This window comes from Dermacentor albipictus, chromosome 1, assembly GCF_038994185.2.
Source record: "Dermacentor albipictus isolate Rhodes 1998 colony chromosome 1, USDA_Dalb.pri_finalv2, whole genome shotgun sequence".
Classification (NCBI taxonomy): Eukaryota; Metazoa; Arthropoda; class Arachnida; order Ixodida; family Ixodidae; genus Dermacentor; species Dermacentor albipictus.
In genome coordinates this window covers 270,156,837-270,176,298 of record NC_091821.1, presented here as the reverse complement: position 1 = coordinate 270,176,298, position 19,462 = coordinate 270,156,837, and the positions used below count along the sequence as shown (strand labels likewise).

Sequence of the window (19,462 nt, the reverse complement as noted above, 5' to 3'; positions counted from 1 at the left end):
TTGTGCACTTCAATGAAAATGGCCAGCAGTGGCTGCATGCAGTTTGTTTGTTCATAGGTATAAATTTTCTTTCTGAAACATAATTTCCTTTAGAATCATGCTTCTGTTTTCAATGTGCACAACATATATAATTTTCATTATAGTTAATAATGTTGAACATTTGCACATCTATTTCAACTTATCTGAAAAGACTTGCATCTTTCTTGGGCACAGTGTAAACAATTGTGACATGTATCAGTCATCATCATCATCATCATCATCAGCCTGGTTAGGCCCACTGCAGGGCAAAGGCCTCTCCCATATTTCTCCAACAACCCCGGTCATGTACTAATTGTGGCCATGTCGTCCCTGCAAACTTCTTAATCTCATCCACCCACCTAACTTTCTGCCGTCCCCTGCTACGCTTCCCTTCCCTTGGAATCCAGTCCGTAACCCTTAATGACCATCGGTTATCTTCCCTCCTCATTACATGTCCTGCCCATGCCCATTTCTTTTTCTTGATTTCAACTAAGATGTCATTAACTCGCGTTTGTTCCCTCACCCAATCTGCTCTTTTCTTATCCCTTAACGTTACGCCTATCATTCTTTCCATAGCTCGTTGCGTCGTCCTCAATTTAAGTAGAACCCTTTTCGTAAGCCTCCAGGTTTCTACCCCGTACGTGAGTACCGGTAAGACACAGCTGTTATACACTTTTCTTGAGGGATAATGGCAACCTGCTGTTCATGATCTGAGAATGCCTGCCAAACGCACCCCAGCCCATTCTTATTCTTCTGATTATTTCAGTCTCATGATCCGGATCCGCAGTCACTACCTGCCCTAGGTAGATGTATTCCCTTACCACTTCCAGTGCCTCACTACCTATCGTAAACTGCTGTTCTCTTCCGAGACTGTTAAACATTACTTTAGTTTTCTGCAGATTAATTTTTAGACCCACTCTTCTGCTTTGCCTCTCCAGGTCAGTGAGCATGCATTGCAGTTGGTCCCCTGAGTTACTAAGCAAGGCAATATCATCAGCGAATCGCAAGTTACTAAGGTATTCTCCATTAACTCTTATCCCCATTTCTTCCCAATCCAGGTTTCTGAATACCTCCTGTAAACACGCTGTAAATAGCATTGGAGAGATGGTATCTCCCTGCCTGACGCCTTGCTTTATTGGGGTTTTGTTGCTTTCTTTATGGAGGACTATGGTGGCTGTGGAGCCGCTATAGATATTTTTCAGTATATTTACATATGTCTCGTCTACACCCTGATTCCGTAATGCCTCCATGACTACTGAGGTTTCGACAGAATCAAATGCTTTCTCGTAATCAATGAAAGCTATATATAAGGGTTGATTATATTCCGCACATTTCTCTATCACCTGATTGATAGTGTGAATATGATCTATTGTTGAGTAGCCTTTACGGAATCCGGCCTGGTCCTTTGCTTGACAGAAGTCTAAGGTGTTCCTGATTCTATTTGCGATTACCTTAGTAAATAGTTTGTAGGCAACGGACAGTAAGCTGATCGGTCTATAATTTTTCAAGTCTTTGGCGTCCCCTTTCTTATGGATTAGGATTATGTTAGCGTTTTTCCAAGATTCCGGTACGCTCGACGTTATGAGGCATTGCGTATACAGGGTGGCCAGTTTCTCTAGAACAATCTGCCCACCATCCTTCAACAAATCTGCTGTTACCTGATCCTCCCCAGCTGCCTTCCCCCTTTGCATATCTCCCAAGGCTTTCTTTACTTACGGCGTTACCTGTGGGATTTCGAATTCCTCTAGACGATTTTCTCTTCCATTATCGTCGTGGGTGCCACTGGTACTGTATAAATCTCTATAGAACTCCTCAGCCACTTGAACTATCTCATCCATATTAGTAATGATATTGCCGGCTTTGTCTCTTAACACATACATCTGATTCTTGCCAATTCCTAGTTTCTTCTTCACTGTTTTTAGGCTTCCTCCATTCCTGAGAGCATGTTCAATTCTATCCATATTATACTTCCTTATGTCAGCTGTCTTAAGCTTGTTGATTAACTTCGAAAGTTCTGCCAGTTTTATTCTAGCTGTAGGGTTAGAGGCTTTTATACATTGGCATTTCTTGATCAGATCTTTCGTGTCCTGCGATAGTTTACTGTATCATATATCAGTACGAATGGCCTAATATTGATATTTACTTTTGTTGCCATTAAATGGTGACCGCTTTGTTGTCTTTTAGGTCAGTGCCGTGGAGGTGTCCCAAGGAAGTGCCAACACAGACACAGAGCAGGTGCCAGGTGCAGACACAGAGGTGGCAGGCAGTCACTCATCGCTTAGTGCCTCACTCCAGACGACGTCTCAAAGCAGCGAGACAACAGAGAGCTCTGGACTCATTCATCACCGCACAAGTTGTGAGGTCAACTCTGAGGCCAGCACAAGTGGCGTAGACACATGGCTTGGTTCGCGACCCAGTGTGCACCTCCCAGCTTTCTCAGCTGTTGGTGTGGAGCAGGACGAAGTGCTGGACCATCGAGGGCGGCTTTCACCATCTGCACAAGCTGTAGTAGATGTTTCCAAGGCTATCACTCCAGCTGCCATGCTGCAGTGCATCAGGTGATGATGCTATAGACTTGGACAAGGCAGCTTTAGCCAAATTGTTTTCCATTTTGTTGATTGCCTAATTTTTACCCACATCGCATGCAATCTCAGTGGTTATTGAGTACTGTTGATATTGAATTTGTTGAGGTCTATACACATTGGAAACAGTTGCAGCAACATTCAGACCAGACATTATTGCAATTGGGCTGCTCCTTGGGCAGATAACCCTTTATATTCAACAGTCTGACTTTTCATCTTCACAAATTGGCTCCAGAACTTTAATGGCATTAGCTTTAATGATAATAGTGACATACAGATCAATATTTATTTCTCTTCTTGGTACTGTGTTCCAGTATCACGAAGAGCAGACACTGAGCAAGAAGCTTCTTTCTGCAGCTTGAAAACTGCCCTGTGCCTGTGGGCCACACTTAATTTGGACAGTACATACAAATGACAGATCATCAACACTTAACATTGTTAGAAAACAATGTTTGAGGTTCGGTGAATCAGGCTTGCTTTCAGCAGTCTAAAACAAGTGCCTTACAAACAAAAATAAAGCAATGATCTTACGCCAACACTTCTAAGGTAACATACTGGCTTAAGTATACCGATAATGCAAGCATTCAAATAAATGATGGCATAACATTTATAACATAGATTTAGCAAAACAGCTAGCTAGGTTACAATCTAATTTTGCTATGTAGCATCTTGTGCCACATTAGTACAGTTGGGCTTCAATTTAGAAAATTGAGATCTAACAATTCTTTACTATTTTTTTTCCTTAGATGCTTCAGTTCAAGGTAGTGCATTATTTTTTTTATTGATGTTGTTCAGCGGCATCTTATCTTTCTGCCCTTACTTTCTGGTGAAAATGTTTGCCTAGAGAAGGGCAGGGAAGCTCTGCTGTCTAAATTTTAAAAGACAGCATTTTCTGAGGCCTAATAAATTCTTTTGGTAATTTTGGACTTGACCTTTGTTGTTTAGGAATGTACTTGACTTGCAGGTAACATAAAGATAACATTGAAGTAACAAATTATATTTTAGTCATTAAAGTACTCTACTTGGATACTCCCTGTAATGGATTAATTACTACTTTATCCAATACACCATTTCTAAAAAAAGAGGCTGCACATGCATGAGAAAGGCTATTCATCAGCAAAAAACTTTCATTCACACACTAGCAGAATTTTCCCCATTCAACTGCTTTGCCTTTACCACCACTGAATCCCCTTGCACATCCCTCTACTCCATGGAGGTTCAGCAGTGTTAAATAACATTTAATGGGAACAATACATTCCCTCTCGGTGGGAGGGGGAGAACATGTGTGTGGGATTATGACAGCATGGCATTTCTTATAAATTCTTATAAAACCTTTGTGCTCCTGCTCCTTTCTTTGTGGGGGGAGGACTGCACTTCAAAGGAGAAATGTGGCTTGTGAATGAGTTTTAGGTTGGAAATAAAGTCTTGCAGGCGGCCAAGTTCCAGAATTTTTGCAAATAGTCCATTACCTTTTTGCCTGCTAATCACCAACTTAAGTAATTTAATTACATTCTTTTAGTAACTCGCAAATTTATGTGGTTTGTAGCGATTCTTTTATGTGAACGAAAACCTGTGAAAGATTAGCTGTATTGATTTTTTGTTAGTGCTTACGGAACGAGTGTTCAGCAGAGTGGGTTTTTTTTGTGTTCTTTCATCATTTATACCATGTGTCCTAGGTAAATTTTGCCAAAACTTAAAAATATGCAAGTGCCACACGTACCTGGACAGAATCAAGGTAATGTTGTTTGGCGTCACTTAGAGCAAGTCAAACTATTTTTTGTATTTAGCCTGAATACATAATTAGTTATTGTTATTTAGTTATTTAGTTATAATTAGTTATTGCGCAATTTCAAGGTAGATTGCAAAAACTGGTCGAAAAACTTGTTTCCGATGTGAAAGGGAAGCTGCAGGAAGCTGGATTGGATAACAGCACACTGCGTACCCAAGTTTCTGGCATGGATGGCAGTCTGACCATGCTAAATGAAATTGTCGAGAACACGCGTACCCAGCAAGCTGAGCTATCGGCAGCAAACAAGGCTCTGAAATCAGAAAATGAAGCCCTTAAAAAAAGGCTAGCCGAGATGGAACAGTATTCTAGAATCAACAATGTTGAGATCAAAGGAATACCATTTACAAAGGAGGAAGACTGCATTTCTATTGTAACTGCCATTGCCGATAAGGCGGCATGCTCTCTTGCTCCAGTCGAGATCGAGATAGCGCATCGTGTGCCCACTAAATCAGGTCATCAAAATATTATTGCTAGGTTTTGCTCCCGCGCTAAAAAAAATGATTTCCTGGCAAAGGCTCGCAAGGCCAGGATGGATACCGGCAGTCTTGGTTTCTCTGGAGAAAACGCAGGGCCCATCTTCATTAACGAACACCTTACTGCTGACAACAAGAGGCTGTTTGCTCAGGCCTTAGCACTCAAGAAAGAAAAAGGATGGCGCTTCCTATGGACTAAGAATTGCCGTATTAACGCACGCAAGTCCGAAGACAGCCGAGTTCACCGCATTAACTGTGAAGCGGACCTTTCTGTTATCTCTTAACCTGAATCACGTGCATAATATCAATCCGTCCCCAACAGACCTCTTATGGCTTCATACTTCACACCGTCCGAACTAGATTCTTACCTTAAGCCTCCTTGCCAATCCCTCGTACATTTTAATGCACGCAGCTTACGGAAACATTTTGATGACATTTATCATTTCCTATCATCTAGTCAGCACCACTTCTCGATCATATGTGTTAGTGAAACCTGGCTCAGCGAAGCCGATAACAACTTGTACTCTTTTTCATCTTATACGCCAGAATACTGTCACCGGAGTGACAGCTGTCATGGCAGCGCAGCTGTCTTCATTTCTTCAGAGTTAGAATATTCCAGGCGTCGGGACTTAACAATTAATCAAGTAAATTGTGAATCAGTGTGGATTGAGCTGAACGCATCATTTCTCGATATTGACGCCAAAAATTTAGTGGTTGGTTCTATTTATCGATCACCGTCGTCATCCTTGAATGATTTTTGTTTAGAACTAAACCATGTTTTGCACACGCTATCGCTAGAATGTAAAAACATCATTATTATGGGTGACATCAATATTAATCTTCTAGATGTTCACAGTTCATCATACACTGCTTATACAGATACATTGAATGGACATGGCCTCGAATCACTTGTAATTGTACCTACTCGGCGGAATATAAATGGTCCGGATACACTAATTGACCATGCATTGTCGAATCTCATGGTTACACCTGGATCTGGTGTCATTGAAGTTTCACTAACTGATCATTATCCAATATTCGTGCGTATAAATTCCAATATCAATATTCCAGATATGCATGTTAAAAGAAAAAATCTCGACAAAACTTCATTTGTTAGGAAAATCACCGAAGTTAATTGGTACCCCGTTACGTCGCAAAATAATCCAGAAATCGCCTTCGAATTGTTTTGCAATATAATTTCTAACGCTACTTCCGAATCAACCACAATAACCACGAGTAAGAAAAGGTTCGCTTTTCCTCGTTGTCCGTGGATGACTGATAATCTTCTGAAATGCGTGCGCAGAAAAGATAATCTTTATAAAAAAACAAAAAAGAAGCCATTTAATTTAACCCTGCTCACTCGTTACAAGTGCTACTCGAATATTTTGAGCAGGCTTCTTAAAAACGCTAAAAAAGAGTATTATGAAAAGGAAATTGACCGTGCTGGCAACGATTCTAAAAAGCAGTGGAATATTATCAATGAATTTTTAAATAGAACATCGCCAAATCCCGCCATAACTGCTATTCAAGTTGGGGAACAAACCCTTAATAATCCTTCAGCCATCGCTAACGCCTTTGCCGATTCTTTTTGCCCCGACCAGCCACGTCTCTCAGTTCACATTGACAAGGCTTATCATCGTTTGCCACACAATTTTTTTCTCGGTCCAGTTTCCCCAGAAGAAGTGCGCATGACCATTCTGAGCTTAAAGAACACTGGAGCTGGTTTAGATAACTTCAACTCATCTCATGTAAAGCTTATAGCTCATCTTATCAGTGACACACTCTCACACATAATAAATCTAATATTCAAAACTGGCGTCTTTCCTAGCTGCTTAAAAATCGCCAAAGTTATTCCTGTTTTCAAAAAGGGTAGCAAGAACTCGTTATTAAACTACAGCCCTATATCTATTTTATCATTTTTCAGCAAGATAATTGAAAAGTTATTCGTAGTACGTTTAACTAGCTATTTCACAAAGTTCAGTATTTTGTCCTCTTATCAATTTGGCTTTCGATCTGGTTATTCAACTGAATTAGCGCTCTTTACTTTAACCGATCATCTTAAAACAGCCATTGACACAGGTAAATTGGCTGGTATCTTGTTTATTGATTTTTCTAAAACATTCGATTCATTAAATCATGACATACTTTTTGCTAAACTAAACGCTGTTGGCGTGTGTGGTCCAGCACTTTCCCTAATTCGCAGTTATTTACATGATCGAAAACATATCGTCTCTATTTCTGATACACATTCGCGTGCCAAAATAACTAACATAGGGGTTCCACAAGGCTCAATACTAGGACCAATTTTATTCCTCGTGTACATCAATGACCTTCCAGAATACACTACACATTCCAGTTGTATTTTATACGCTGATGACACAACAATTTATTCTTCTAACACTTCCTTGGTATCGCTAATATCTCACCTTAATGCCGACGTGGTTAAAATCGTGAATTGGTGCCGAGATAATATGCTCAGTATTAATGCTACTAAATCGAAATTTGTAATTTTTTCATCCGCGCAAAAAAGTGTACAGGAGAAGCCATGCATTAACATTGGTTCGACTTCGCTTCAGGCTGTTGACCATGCAACATTTCTTGGAGTTGAACTGGACAGTCATTTAAAATTTACAAATCACATATCATTATTAACGCGTAAAGCAGCATATGGTATCAGAATACTAATCAAAGTCCGCCCATATTTTCCTATACGTATATTAATTTCACTCTACTACCCATTTATTCACAGCCACATCTCTTACTGCATTTCTTCTTGGGGTAATACTTACGCAACTCACTTGGCACCCCTGCAACACACACAAAACCAAGCTCTGAGAATAATAAGTTACAGCCATTTTTCATGTAGTGCTCTGCCATTACTCTGCACATATAATATTCTGTCCGTAGTGGATTTCAATAAATGTTGTCTTAGTGTCCTGACTTATAAATTTTGTCAAGGAGAACTACCAATTTTGTTGATATCAAAAGACCAAACCCCCCATTTCACTGGCACTCGATTTTCACACCACAATAACTACCTCCTACCGCAACCAAGGACTAACTACGGCAAACTTACCGCGAACTTTTTAGCAACATCAATATGGAATTCACTACCACCCTCCATTAAATCATCTCCTTCCATTCATTTATTTAAGAGAAAAATTCGTCGCCACTTCTTGGGAAAGTGATTGTGTTGTATAATTTTTACGCTTCTGTATGTCAAATAATACTCCTTGGATCTGCTTTTCGTGTTTATCCTTTGTTGTTATTACTATGACTCGACTTTGTTTGTTAACACTTACTGTGCCTAGGATTGCTACTGCTGTTGTTAACCGCATTAAGTAAACTTTTTCTATGTATTTTTTGTTGGAGGTCCCTCCTCAGTCTTTGACTATGGGACCTCCTAGAGTTACTTCTGTAAAACATTTCAAATGCTCAATAAACTGAAACTGAAACTGAAACTGAAACTGAACATCTTCTCAAGTAATATATTCAGAGTAAAAGTGTCAATGAAAAAATTGTAGACCATCCTGAAATATTTTCGTTCCAGCAGTCTGTTGCTCAATACGTGCTACAAAAATGTTTTTTCCAAGCCTGAAAGAAAACTCGTGAAATATGGAAAAGTGCCATAATGGTCTACAATTTTCTCATTGATGCTTTTGCTCTGAATATAACATTTGAGCAGTTGATTAATTAAATAATAACTAATTATGTTAGGTGAAATACAAAAAATATTCTGACTTGCTCCAAGCAATGGCAAACAAGATTACTTTGGTTCTGTTCAACTACGTGACACTCGCATATTGTAAGACTTTGCATGGAGTGTAAACGACCGATTGCAGCTGACACACAATTTAGTTTTGTAACTTCATCAATACACATACCACAGCAAATGAGTGAGAGTTAATGTACAATATTTAGTCACTTTGGAGGAAAATTACCAACTATTATGTATAGTCTTAATTATGTCCACCATTTGCATCTATACGCCTGTGTACTGTAGCTTTTTGGAACATTATTATTATTACATAATCCTGGAAGATGTGGTGAAATGAAAGTGTAAGACTCAGTACATGTGGATTTTGTACCATGCCTATTGAGGAGACTGGACTGATGTTCTTTTTGTTTTGAACAGGTATTTGTATACAGGAGAAATTGACACCACGAACTGTCCAATTTCGGAAATTCAGGATGCTGCAGATTTAATTTCTGTTTCAGATTTGCAGGTGAGTTAAAGTTCTGTATTGGCCAGATAGAATTATATTCAAACATACACCACCTTTCGGCTAGGTATGATTTCGGCTAGGCTAGGTCTGTAGCTTAGCCATGTGTTATATTTGGTGAAAATAGCATATTTATCATCTAGTATTGGTTTTATTACTCAATTCCTGCCTGAATTCTTTCTTCATTGTTTTGCGAGTGCCAGCAAAACTGACAGACAAATACAGAGAATGAAGTATTGCAACTTCTCATGCTATGTTATGGTAACTATTTTTTAGGTATACCTCACCACCATTCAGAAGCTAGACTCTTTGAAAAACCCTTCAGTGGACATGAAATTTTTGGATAAGTTGAAGCTGCAGTTAAAAGAAGTTTGCTTGGATAAAAGTCTGTATGCAGGTAAGGACTTTTGCTTTTCTGTGCCATTCACCTGCTTTAATTCTAACAATATTAAATTTATTAAATTAATAAGCTTTCCAACACAATTTTTCAAACCTAGTGGGTGCTTCAGAAATGGTAAGACACCACTTAAGAAATTTCTTGTGCAGTTCTTTACAGTGTTTCAATCATGAATGGGAAAATCTTTTGGGGCAACTTTTGGGGCTCCCGCTAAATCAGTGAAATAGCGTGCTCAATGCAAAACCCAAATGCAGTGGCTTCGACGCTATTTCTTTGGGGTCCCAAAGCGTTTGGCATCCCTATTCTAAAACTCTCTATTTACTTTACCCATTGCCTCTTGCACTTAGTTCACACATGTTGCATGCACTTCCTATATCTTGCCCTTACCTAACTTAACAAGACAAGTGTTGGGCAAGTTGGTTCATTATACTCAAGAAATAAAAAAGAAAATCTAAAAAAAATGCAGACAAGACAGACAACAGCGCTTTTGTCTATCTTGTCCATGTTTTCTTGTGTTCTTAGTTTCTTAAGCAAGCATTGCTAGCACATTACTGGATCCGGTCAACTGGACTCTGCACCAGTACTGATGACCCAGCTGAGCTCTGACAGCAATGGCTCAGACGAGGAATTGCCTGAAAATTCTTAGTTGTGTTAGGATCTTACAGGAGGCAGTTGATGATGTTCCCTGATGCCAGATGGTGCTTCACAATGTGGTGGCTAAGTGAGCAAGATAATAAGGATGAAAAAGAAATGAAGGGTGGGTGGGGTCATGACAAAAAACATTGTATGGTCACTCCAACATGGCAGAATGCCACTGAGCAAAGTTGCTTGTGGGTCGATGGCAATGGGAGAGAGCCTCTGCTGCTCAGAGGTAGCTTTCCTCCTCACAGTTGCCCCTGTCTCGGCTACTACTAAACCTTTCTTCGAAATTTGTGCTGGAGAATGGCCCTTAACAACTTCTAGCATATAACAGAAATTTATTAAATTATGGGGTTTTACATGCCAAAACCACTTTCTGATTATGAGGCACGCTGTAGTGGAGGACTCCGGAAATTTCGACCACCTGGGGTTCTTTAACGTGCACCTAAATCCAAGTACACGGGTGTTTTCGCATTTCGCCCCCATCGAAATGCGGCCGCCGTGGCCGGGATTCGATCCCGCGACCTCGTGCTCAGCAGCCTAACACCATAGCCACTGAGCAACCACGGCGGGTATATAACAGAAATTTCTGACAGAGCTTGTTGAGGGGCCCTTTAAATTATCAGGATAGGACTTTCATATTTCCAGAGTTAATGTGCTGCACTGCACTGCCCGCAAGATAGAAAAATTAAAACAGTGTGTTCATAATCGCACTGCCCTTCATTTTGGGGTATTTATGCATTACAAAGTTTAGAGGACAAAAATGTAGACTTTTGTCTAGACACTGTTACAGATTTATAGCTTTCCTTTCCATTATTTTTACTAATAGAATTAATTACAAACAAAAAGTAGTCATCTTTTTCCAGACTAAGTGCACTTCATTTGCACAAACAGGTTTCAAACGATTGGAACAAGTAAGTGTTTTCTGACTCGCATTACATTTTTTTTTCTAGCTGCACACAATGGCATTTCAAGTTACAACCTTTATGTGACCGTGCTAGGTTTGTTGAGTGTTTCCACTTGCATTAACACAGAATGACACTGGCATGTACACAAGCAGCTGTTTGGGAGGATGTGCAGTCACATTGTTTTCCCAAACCAGTCTTCAAGTGGTATTCACTCCCATCACATATAGTAGCATTGAACAGCGATTCTTTTGTTGCCTTTGTCACTGAGCTTTAACCACTTCTATGAACACCTGTTTAACTTTTATGCTTCTCAACTACTAGCTAGGTAAGGAAAAAAAGTGCACATTAATTGCACTTTAATTTTCACTTTTGCATTTTGTTGTTTCTTGACTGAAATGTATGCATAGGTGTATGTTGGTCAGTTTGCAATTTTTGTTTGAGCTCATGCTTTGACTGATGTTCTATGCTGTCTATTTCTGCATTAGTCTACCTTTTGATCATGTTCCCATTGCCCAGCCCTGCTGTGACGTTTTGTTGCTGCAAAGATGACTGTAAATGAACAAAATACTGAACTTTAGAGCCATGCTTTCCTTCTGGGGGGCAGCATGGTATTCAGGACGGTATTACTGTTCTGGGAGCTAGCATAGAACAATTAGGCATCACATTAACTAAAATTGTTTAAATATTTTATTACTGACTCTAAGGACCATGTTGCAATGACATGATTGCAGGTGGAAACACAGCAGACTAGAGTAAGTTATGCGATTTTAAATGTGCCAGTTGTGATATTTGTCTAAAATTGTTCACGTTTATTATTCTAGAAGTGGGCACACTTACCCACGTGGAATTTGGCACTGTTGTGATGCTAAGCAGCTCACTGCATTGGCCTGCCATGCTGAGGAATGCCATCTGTCATCGTGTGCTTGTACTGCAAGCCACGCTCTGTCACAAACAGATGTACATTGCAAGATAAGACACACACACAGAAAGTGAACCTAATGGCTAAAAGAAAACAAACGAGGCATGAAGCATCACCTGTGCAAGCACTTCCAGTGCTCTTGCGCACCCATTTTCAGAATCACAGCAGAGAAAGGTAAACAATTGCTGACAAATATCTTGGCCATGGCCGACTCTTCTAAAATTTCGTAAATTAGTTTAGCCTCCTGTAGTGAGTCTTTGCAAGATTGTCATTAAAACATAGGCCATAAAGCCAGTAATTAGAATGTTAACTGTTGTTGATTAAATATCAGACTTCAGTGGTGGAACAGCTGCAGCAATTGCTCCACATTGCGCCTAGAGCGTACCTTTGCGCACTCCTGCTCCAAAACAGCATTTTAGTGGAAAATTGCACCAAGCCTGTGCCAAAGAAGCGCAAGAGCTGCCTCGCTAGTAAACCTGTAACCAAAACCTGGAGCATGCTATCATAATCATCATGGAGGTGAACTGAGTGGCCATTGCCACTGATATAGTATATGCCATCAGCCCTTGCAAACTATTTTCGCTCTTTTGTGGCATTTCTCTCTGGTAGAAGTTCCAGTGTTCTCCCGTTATGCGGTCTTTTCATTTGTGCTGTTTCTGGTGCAGTTCTTTATTCCATGTACTACTGTGGCACAGAGACTGCCAAATAAAGAAAGAAGCTTGGGATAATGTTCGGTCATTCATTGTTTAGCATAGTTGTTGATGGTGTCACTTTAGAGATACCTTGTAATATGTGTATGTGTACTCAACAGCTGGCAGGAGGAGGAGGAAAAAAGTGAGGAGAAGACAGGGGCATTAGCAATTGCTGGCTGATAATTTGCTAGTAGTAGGGACATTCCTTGTAACTTTGCACAATTGGGAGGGCAGGTCCCATGGTTATAATTTAAACAGCTTTCACATGACCCAATGCACAGCTAGGCAGGAGACAGTTTGCACGTTAGAATTAAAGAAACCTCTGGACATTTTCACTGCAACTTCAATTTAGTCGTGCACACCCTATACATGTAGTGCGCGCCGACGGATGCACCACTCGTGACGCTCTTGCGAAGTGCGCTCGGAAAGGAGGCAGTCGTCCACTGTAGTTTTCAGCATCTTTGCTCGTGCTTCTCTATTTTATTCACGTTTTTTTGAGCCAAATAAGCAACACCCTTCGCATGTGTGTGGTGTTCAAAGCTTGAAGGCATGTCCTAGAAGAATAGTTGCCCGGTGAAGTGCTCAAGTGCCTGCAAAAAACTTGCCAGAGACACGGTTCTAATCATTTCCTGCTAGGCCACATGAGCGGCAGCAATGAACATTGGCAGCAATGGCAGAAATGTTTGGCGGGGAGTTTGTTTGTTCTCATGCTTTCTTATGTCATCTCGGTGTCTTTTGACATTGATAATGTTTGCACGGGTGAGCGAAGAAGTTAATCCAATTTACTCATGTTTTGTTTGGTCTCTCCACAGTGCAGCATGCGGGTTAAAGGAATTTCACTTAGGTTCTGAATGCCACTTGCCGCTTCTACTGTTTGCGGCTTCTTTACCGTTGCTCTAGCTAGGGCACTTGACTGCCCAAGTGCATTGTGTTGTATGATAAAGCTGCAGAAGCTTGCAAGGACTAATTTTGTTGGTTTTATGAGGCCTACCTGTTAAATTGCCACACCAACTGTCACGGAGTTCATGTTTTTGGATCTATTTAATGCATGACTTCATGCATGTTGAACTGTTGTTGGTTGCTTCATGCAGCACTGTTCATTTTTTTAACCTCACTTTGATTTTTACCTCGCCTTGTTTGTAAGGGGCTTAAGTCAGGTTGTGTTTTATCGGAGTGATTAAAGGCAAGTGCTTCTTTAACAGCTTTATTCTTCTCACCTGAAGGCATCTTCGATATTATGTTTTCTTGGGAAACGTGTTGGAAAAGAGGTAGCTCAGGGCAAGGATTACTGTTCGATTTTCGCTGAAAAGTTTGCATCAAGTTTGGGAAGTTGTCGCACCTTGATGCTGCCTGAGCAGGCTTACCACACAAAGCAATTTGCTTGTTTCACAGCCTAGTCCCTTTCTGCGTGTGTATTTTGTACTCAGTTGAATTCTTCCTTATTATCTCTTGCAGCGTAGGAGTGCAATGCCTTCACCACAAGACACTAAACCTGGCCTTGCCGCCAGTGCTCACGCACCTTGGCCGGCGCCTTTAAATACATTGTGCAGCATATCTCTTCCATAACATTCGGAAAAACATAGTGAAAAGTTGTTAAAACTTTAACTTCATATATTCCCAACCACCTCACTAAGGAAACTGCAACAGGAAAGGCAGTTGATGTATCCAGCGGAATTGCATCGAGCATCAATGGTACAGTGCTAACTTGCGCTGTTTTTGGTGGCTTCATTGACTGGTGTACGCATTTCCATTAACAAATTCGCAGTTACTCTTTTTTGAGAGGACTTTGATGGCACTTCTTCGGCGATGTCACATGTATTAATCGGCAGAAATATCGCCACAACGTGTGCAGGCATCGCGCCGTGTGGAGCCATTTGAGATATAAGTCTGCACCAACGACGTGTGCCAATTATTGAGGTACAGAAACAGTATTACGGCAAGGGTAGAATTAAAAAAGACAAATGATCGAGACATCTCATTAGTCAACAAAACCAAGGGGCTACTTAACATGAGCTCACCTTCATATACCTGGGCTTCATTGCGCTGGTCTGCGGGATGCACTTGGCACATATGCAGACTGGGTTGTCCCAAACTCCAGTAACATTGTGCGCATGTCCGCTCTCATAGAGGCCCGCACCTTTCCTGCAGCTGTCACCATAGAAGAAGCTGTCTAGGGCATGAATAAAGGAGAAATCACAGCCGTGAACATCAGCCATCCTTGCTGCAAAGGGTTGTCGTCTGCTACTTCTCCCGAGTGTACTTTTGAAAGTGCCCACTAGGTGACCGTCAGTCGCCTAGTGGGCACTTTATGCCACGCACTACGCATATAGGGCATAATCTTTCTTACATGTCCTTTATCTTTTTTTTCTTTTTTTCCTCGCTTGACGTGTGGCAAACACACATATGCCGGTTGCAAGTTGATATGGTACAAGTGGCTTTATATTGTGATACACACAGAGAGAAATGAGAAGAAAAGAGATTAACCGAGGGGCTTGATTTTTATTAGTCATATCATAAGAAGCCAACAAACACTGACACCAAGGACAACATAGGGGAAATAGCTTGTGCTTAATAAATGAAATAAAAAAAAAGATAAATTAACGGTAATGAAACTGGATGAGTAAACAACTTGCCACAGGTGGGGAATGATCCAACAACCTTTGCATTACACGTGCGATGCTCTACCAATTGAGCTACCGCAGCTTCGTTTCCCCATCCACTTTCTTGAGTATATTTATGTTTCCTAGTAGAACCCTGGGAGTATTAGCCAGTGCCGCCACTCACAAACCTTGGCGGCGGATGTGGAACATCCTTTCTGCCTCAGGCGTCATGATAACGTGATCTTTTTTGGGTGCAAGCAACCGGTCAATAAACCCACACATGCTACCTGAAGGCATCAATGTTGCTGGATTCGGGACCCTCATTACGTAATGAACGAGAAGAAAAGGGCTTAACCAACGGGCCCAATTTTTATGAGTCATATCATAAGAAGCCAACAAACACTGACACCAAGTGCAATATAGGGGAAATTACTTGGGCCTAATGAATGAAATATAGAAACAATAATTTAACGGAAATGAAAGTGGATGAAAAAACAACTTGCCGCAGCTGGGGAACGATCCCACTAACACTCCTAGGGTTCACACTCCCAGGGTTCTACTAGGAAACATAAATATACTCAAGAAAGTGGATAGGGAAATGGCATCACAGTAGCTAAATTGGTAGAGCATCGCACGCATAATGTGAAGGTTGTGGGATCGTTCCCGCCTCTGGCAAGTTGTTTTTTCATCCACTTTCATTTCCGGTAATTTATCGTTTCTTTATTTTCGTTTATTAAGCACAAGTAATTTCCCCTATGTTGTCCTTGGTGTCATTGTTTGTTCGCTTCTTATGATATGACACAAAGGGAAAGGCATTCTATTAATAATAATGAAACTAGTCTGGTAATTTTTATCCCAAATGCCACATTGATTAGCATGAAGCTGCCAACTCTGCTGTATTCGGTGCCTATTTCATTGTATAGGTGTACATTGTACAGTGCACCAAAAGTGCTTATCGCTGTGCTGAATCAGCTTTTTGCCTGTGCCCAGATCTGCACCAAAAGGTCAAATGGCTGTTCCACCACTGAGAACCTGACAGCTACTCATCCGTGTATTGTTTACCAAACTGAGTGCACATACAGTAAAGAAAGAATTCTCATAGCATTTCAGATTTTTAAAGAAATCCATTCTCCCACTCTCAAGAAAAAAATAAAACCTGGTATATAGTGTGTCCACATAGGTACTATGATGGCTAATATTTATTTCATCTGTAATGTACTACGAATTTGTCTAATTGTACTGATTTATTACAGATCATGGTCTGCTTCACATTGTTTCTAAATCAGTTACAAATGTTTTTTTGAGTCTTAAAACAGTTTTTATGACCAATTAGACAACAAATAGTGTCCTATTTGATAATATTTGTAACCTAAAAGCTACTGTCTTGACTTGCTTATGCAGATGTACTCTTTCGGCTGGATGATGGCTTCTGCTCAGCCCATCGGCCGTTACTGATGGCACGGTGTGAAATGATGGCAGCCATGTTCAGTGGAGACTTCCGGGAAAGTTCTGCGAAAGTGGTAAAAAATTATTTCGTTTAAACAATAGCGACTTGCCTTCCTGCTTTGAACATATGTAAAGGTTTGTCAATGAAAGATTTTTGGAATTGAAGTCAGGGGTGGTAGAAACTACTGCACTCTCTTAAAAAATGTTCCACATGACAGCCATGAAATAAACACTCACAATGGGATTGGTTCAGGTGGATTCTAAAATGACAATACAGTTGGCTTCTGTTAATTCAACTTTGATTTATGAAGATTTATTTTATGAAGATTTTACTTTAAGACCGCATTATTTGTGTAGCCATATCCACGTTTTAGACGAAGCCTCTTACAACACCAGCCAACACAAGCTTCGCAGACACATATACCATCATTCCCATGATGGCACAGCGCCTCTTAGGAAACTCCCATAGACAGTGGCGCCAGATTTCCCTCTAGGTGTTATAGTGAGAAACTCTATGCTGGCAACCATGGATGGTGACAAAAAGAAAGGGGGGGGGGGGCTATTTTGTTTACGTAGATTTCGTGCAGGCTCATGCAGATGAGTGCAGTCTCAGGCATAGGTTATGATGTAGTGTGCTGCACTTGGCTCATTGGGCTGTAGCCAAGCAGAGCAGACTGTGCGTTGTCTTCTGCACAAGCAGGCGAAAAGCGTTTGACTTTGCACTTACTGGCTGCGTATATGCCCTTGCCTGAAACTAAAAGCCAGTTTACGAGTTTTCTTTGAGCAACAAATCTAGACAAATTGCAGCTAAATAAATCGCAAATGCGCAGTGCATAAAGACAACATCTCTATGCATATAATACAGCGTGGAGTCTGAAACAGCTTGCACAATCTGTGAGAAAAATAATTTTGTCTTCATGGAGGATGAGCTCACCTTTTCTGTGACCATTTGTGACACATGGTCATGCCAGCATATTGCTGCACATTCCTGCAGCGAACCTTCATTATCGTCATCCTGTCAGTGCTGACAGTCACAGACAAAATGTCACCACATGTTTGCAATGCCAGCCTGTTTGTTTGTCTGCTACCTACACTCATCGAAACAACGGTGTAAAAAGTGTAGTTTTAATGCTACGCTACTGCTGTAAAAAAATGGCTTCATGTAGGTGGGCAGAGCTAAACTTTTTCTACACCATCAAAAAAAAAAAAAAGGTGACTTCCTACACTACCTACACTTGTGTAGCCAGTGTAGGTAAAAAAAGAGCCCTAACATCTGGCGTAGCATGATAACACCCCACTTTAAGACTGATTATGAAAGCACATTCAAGCGATAAGTTGTTTTATGTTAGGCTATCAGCAGCAAGTTGTGTCACGTGGTCTTGGCATTACGGAAAATTGTGTGTGTCACAGGAAAAACTAACAAAGTGGTTGTCTAGGCATAGGGCGCCATCTTGTTTGTGATTGTTGCAGACCTGTTAGATAATTGCAGAATATCAAACGTGCTGTGGACCATACAGAGGACAACACATGATCGTTCTTCATAGGCAGTGATAAACTACCATCTGAGAGTGATGAGGGTGGACATTTAGTTAATAAATTGCCACTCTGTGAAGGTAAAGTTCGCTGGTTTCATCTTTTCCTTATTGCCACATTTTCTACTTTGTTTAAGAGCTCTAATGTCATTTTTATGTTATTTTTCTGCTTTGAGCTCATTAAAATTGGGTGCAGCTCACATTTGATTCAAGGATGCTTTGGTAGTGGGAAAAATGCTGCCAAATGAATCAACAGTGCGTTTTGGTATTTTTTCTGCCTCTTGTTTTATCCAACCTATTTTGTTAGTCCAGCCAGAATTAAATTAATGGATGTCAGCTGTATTTGCTGTGTAGCATGGGCAAGTGCATTAAATGTTTATTACATACCACAGTCCAAAGACCAACCAGAAAGGAAAAAAAGAAAGTAGCAGTCATGGCTACAAAAATAAGTACAGTGAAACCTCGTTAAACCGTAGTTGGCCGAATCTCGGAAAAAGTACGTACTAAACGGTCGTACTGTTTAACCGAATTAGCATGACATCGTCCACTTACCTGTCGAAAACGGAACTCACAGAGAGTGCGATGAAAGGGGAAAAAAACATGCAGTATTTATTCACTTCGGGCGACAAAAGTGTTATTTTCGTTTGGTGCCACGGTGGCCTGGCACGACAACAGCGGCCTCAAACTTACTGAAGCTGCGTGCCAGCTTTTCAGCCAGCCCCCTCTTTTCGGCAAACACTGGCATGGCAGATTCCTCGTTGGCGTTGCATATTCACCGTGCACGCGTGCAGTAGTGCTGCAGAAGTCCCGGGGCGCCTTTTTCCTTGCCAGGTGCTGTTCTCGTCACGACGATTGCATACATGAGGCTGACGTAATGCACAGCTTCTGCCACTGTCGGGCCTAAATTGCCCGTGCTGTCGCTTTCCATGCTGTCCTCATCACTGTCGCTAGTCGACACTTCGGCAGCAACAGAGGCAACGATGGTGAAAAGTCGAACCTCGTAGCCGACATCTCTTCACAGTCGCAGCAGAGCTGCCGAGCAATTTCTTCGCATTCCAAATGCCACACACCGTAGTCAACAGCAGATCCCTGTCGCGTGCCAGCGCCGACTTCTCCATGTCATGTTCAATAGCACAGACGATGTCTAATTTTTCTTCTATGCTGAGCACTTGGCCTCATTTTTTTTATCCGAGCTTTGGCATGATGCGAGTCCTCACTTGCACGACGCCACAACGCTATCTGGC

At 41.0% G+C, this 19,462-nt stretch overlaps 1 protein-coding gene across 9 annotated transcripts in view; it reads left to right on the top strand.

Annotated features, from left to right (window-relative positions):
- The window catches only part of RhoBTB (Rho-related BTB domain containing), a 296,605-nt gene that overhangs the window by 259,097 nt on the left and 18,046 nt on the right, over positions 1-19,462 (top strand). For all 9 annotated transcript variants that reach the window (XM_065449522.1, XM_065449518.1, XM_065449492.1 and 6 more), the window contains 4 exons: positions 2,203-2,576; positions 8,998-9,088; positions 9,362-9,482; positions 16,642-16,760. In XM_065449522.1, the coding sequence (XP_065305594.1) occupies positions 2,203-2,576; positions 8,998-9,088; positions 9,362-9,482; positions 16,642-16,760 (705 nt within the window). The remainder of the gene's footprint in view (positions 1-2,202; positions 2,577-8,997; positions 9,089-9,361; positions 9,483-16,641; positions 16,761-19,462) is intronic.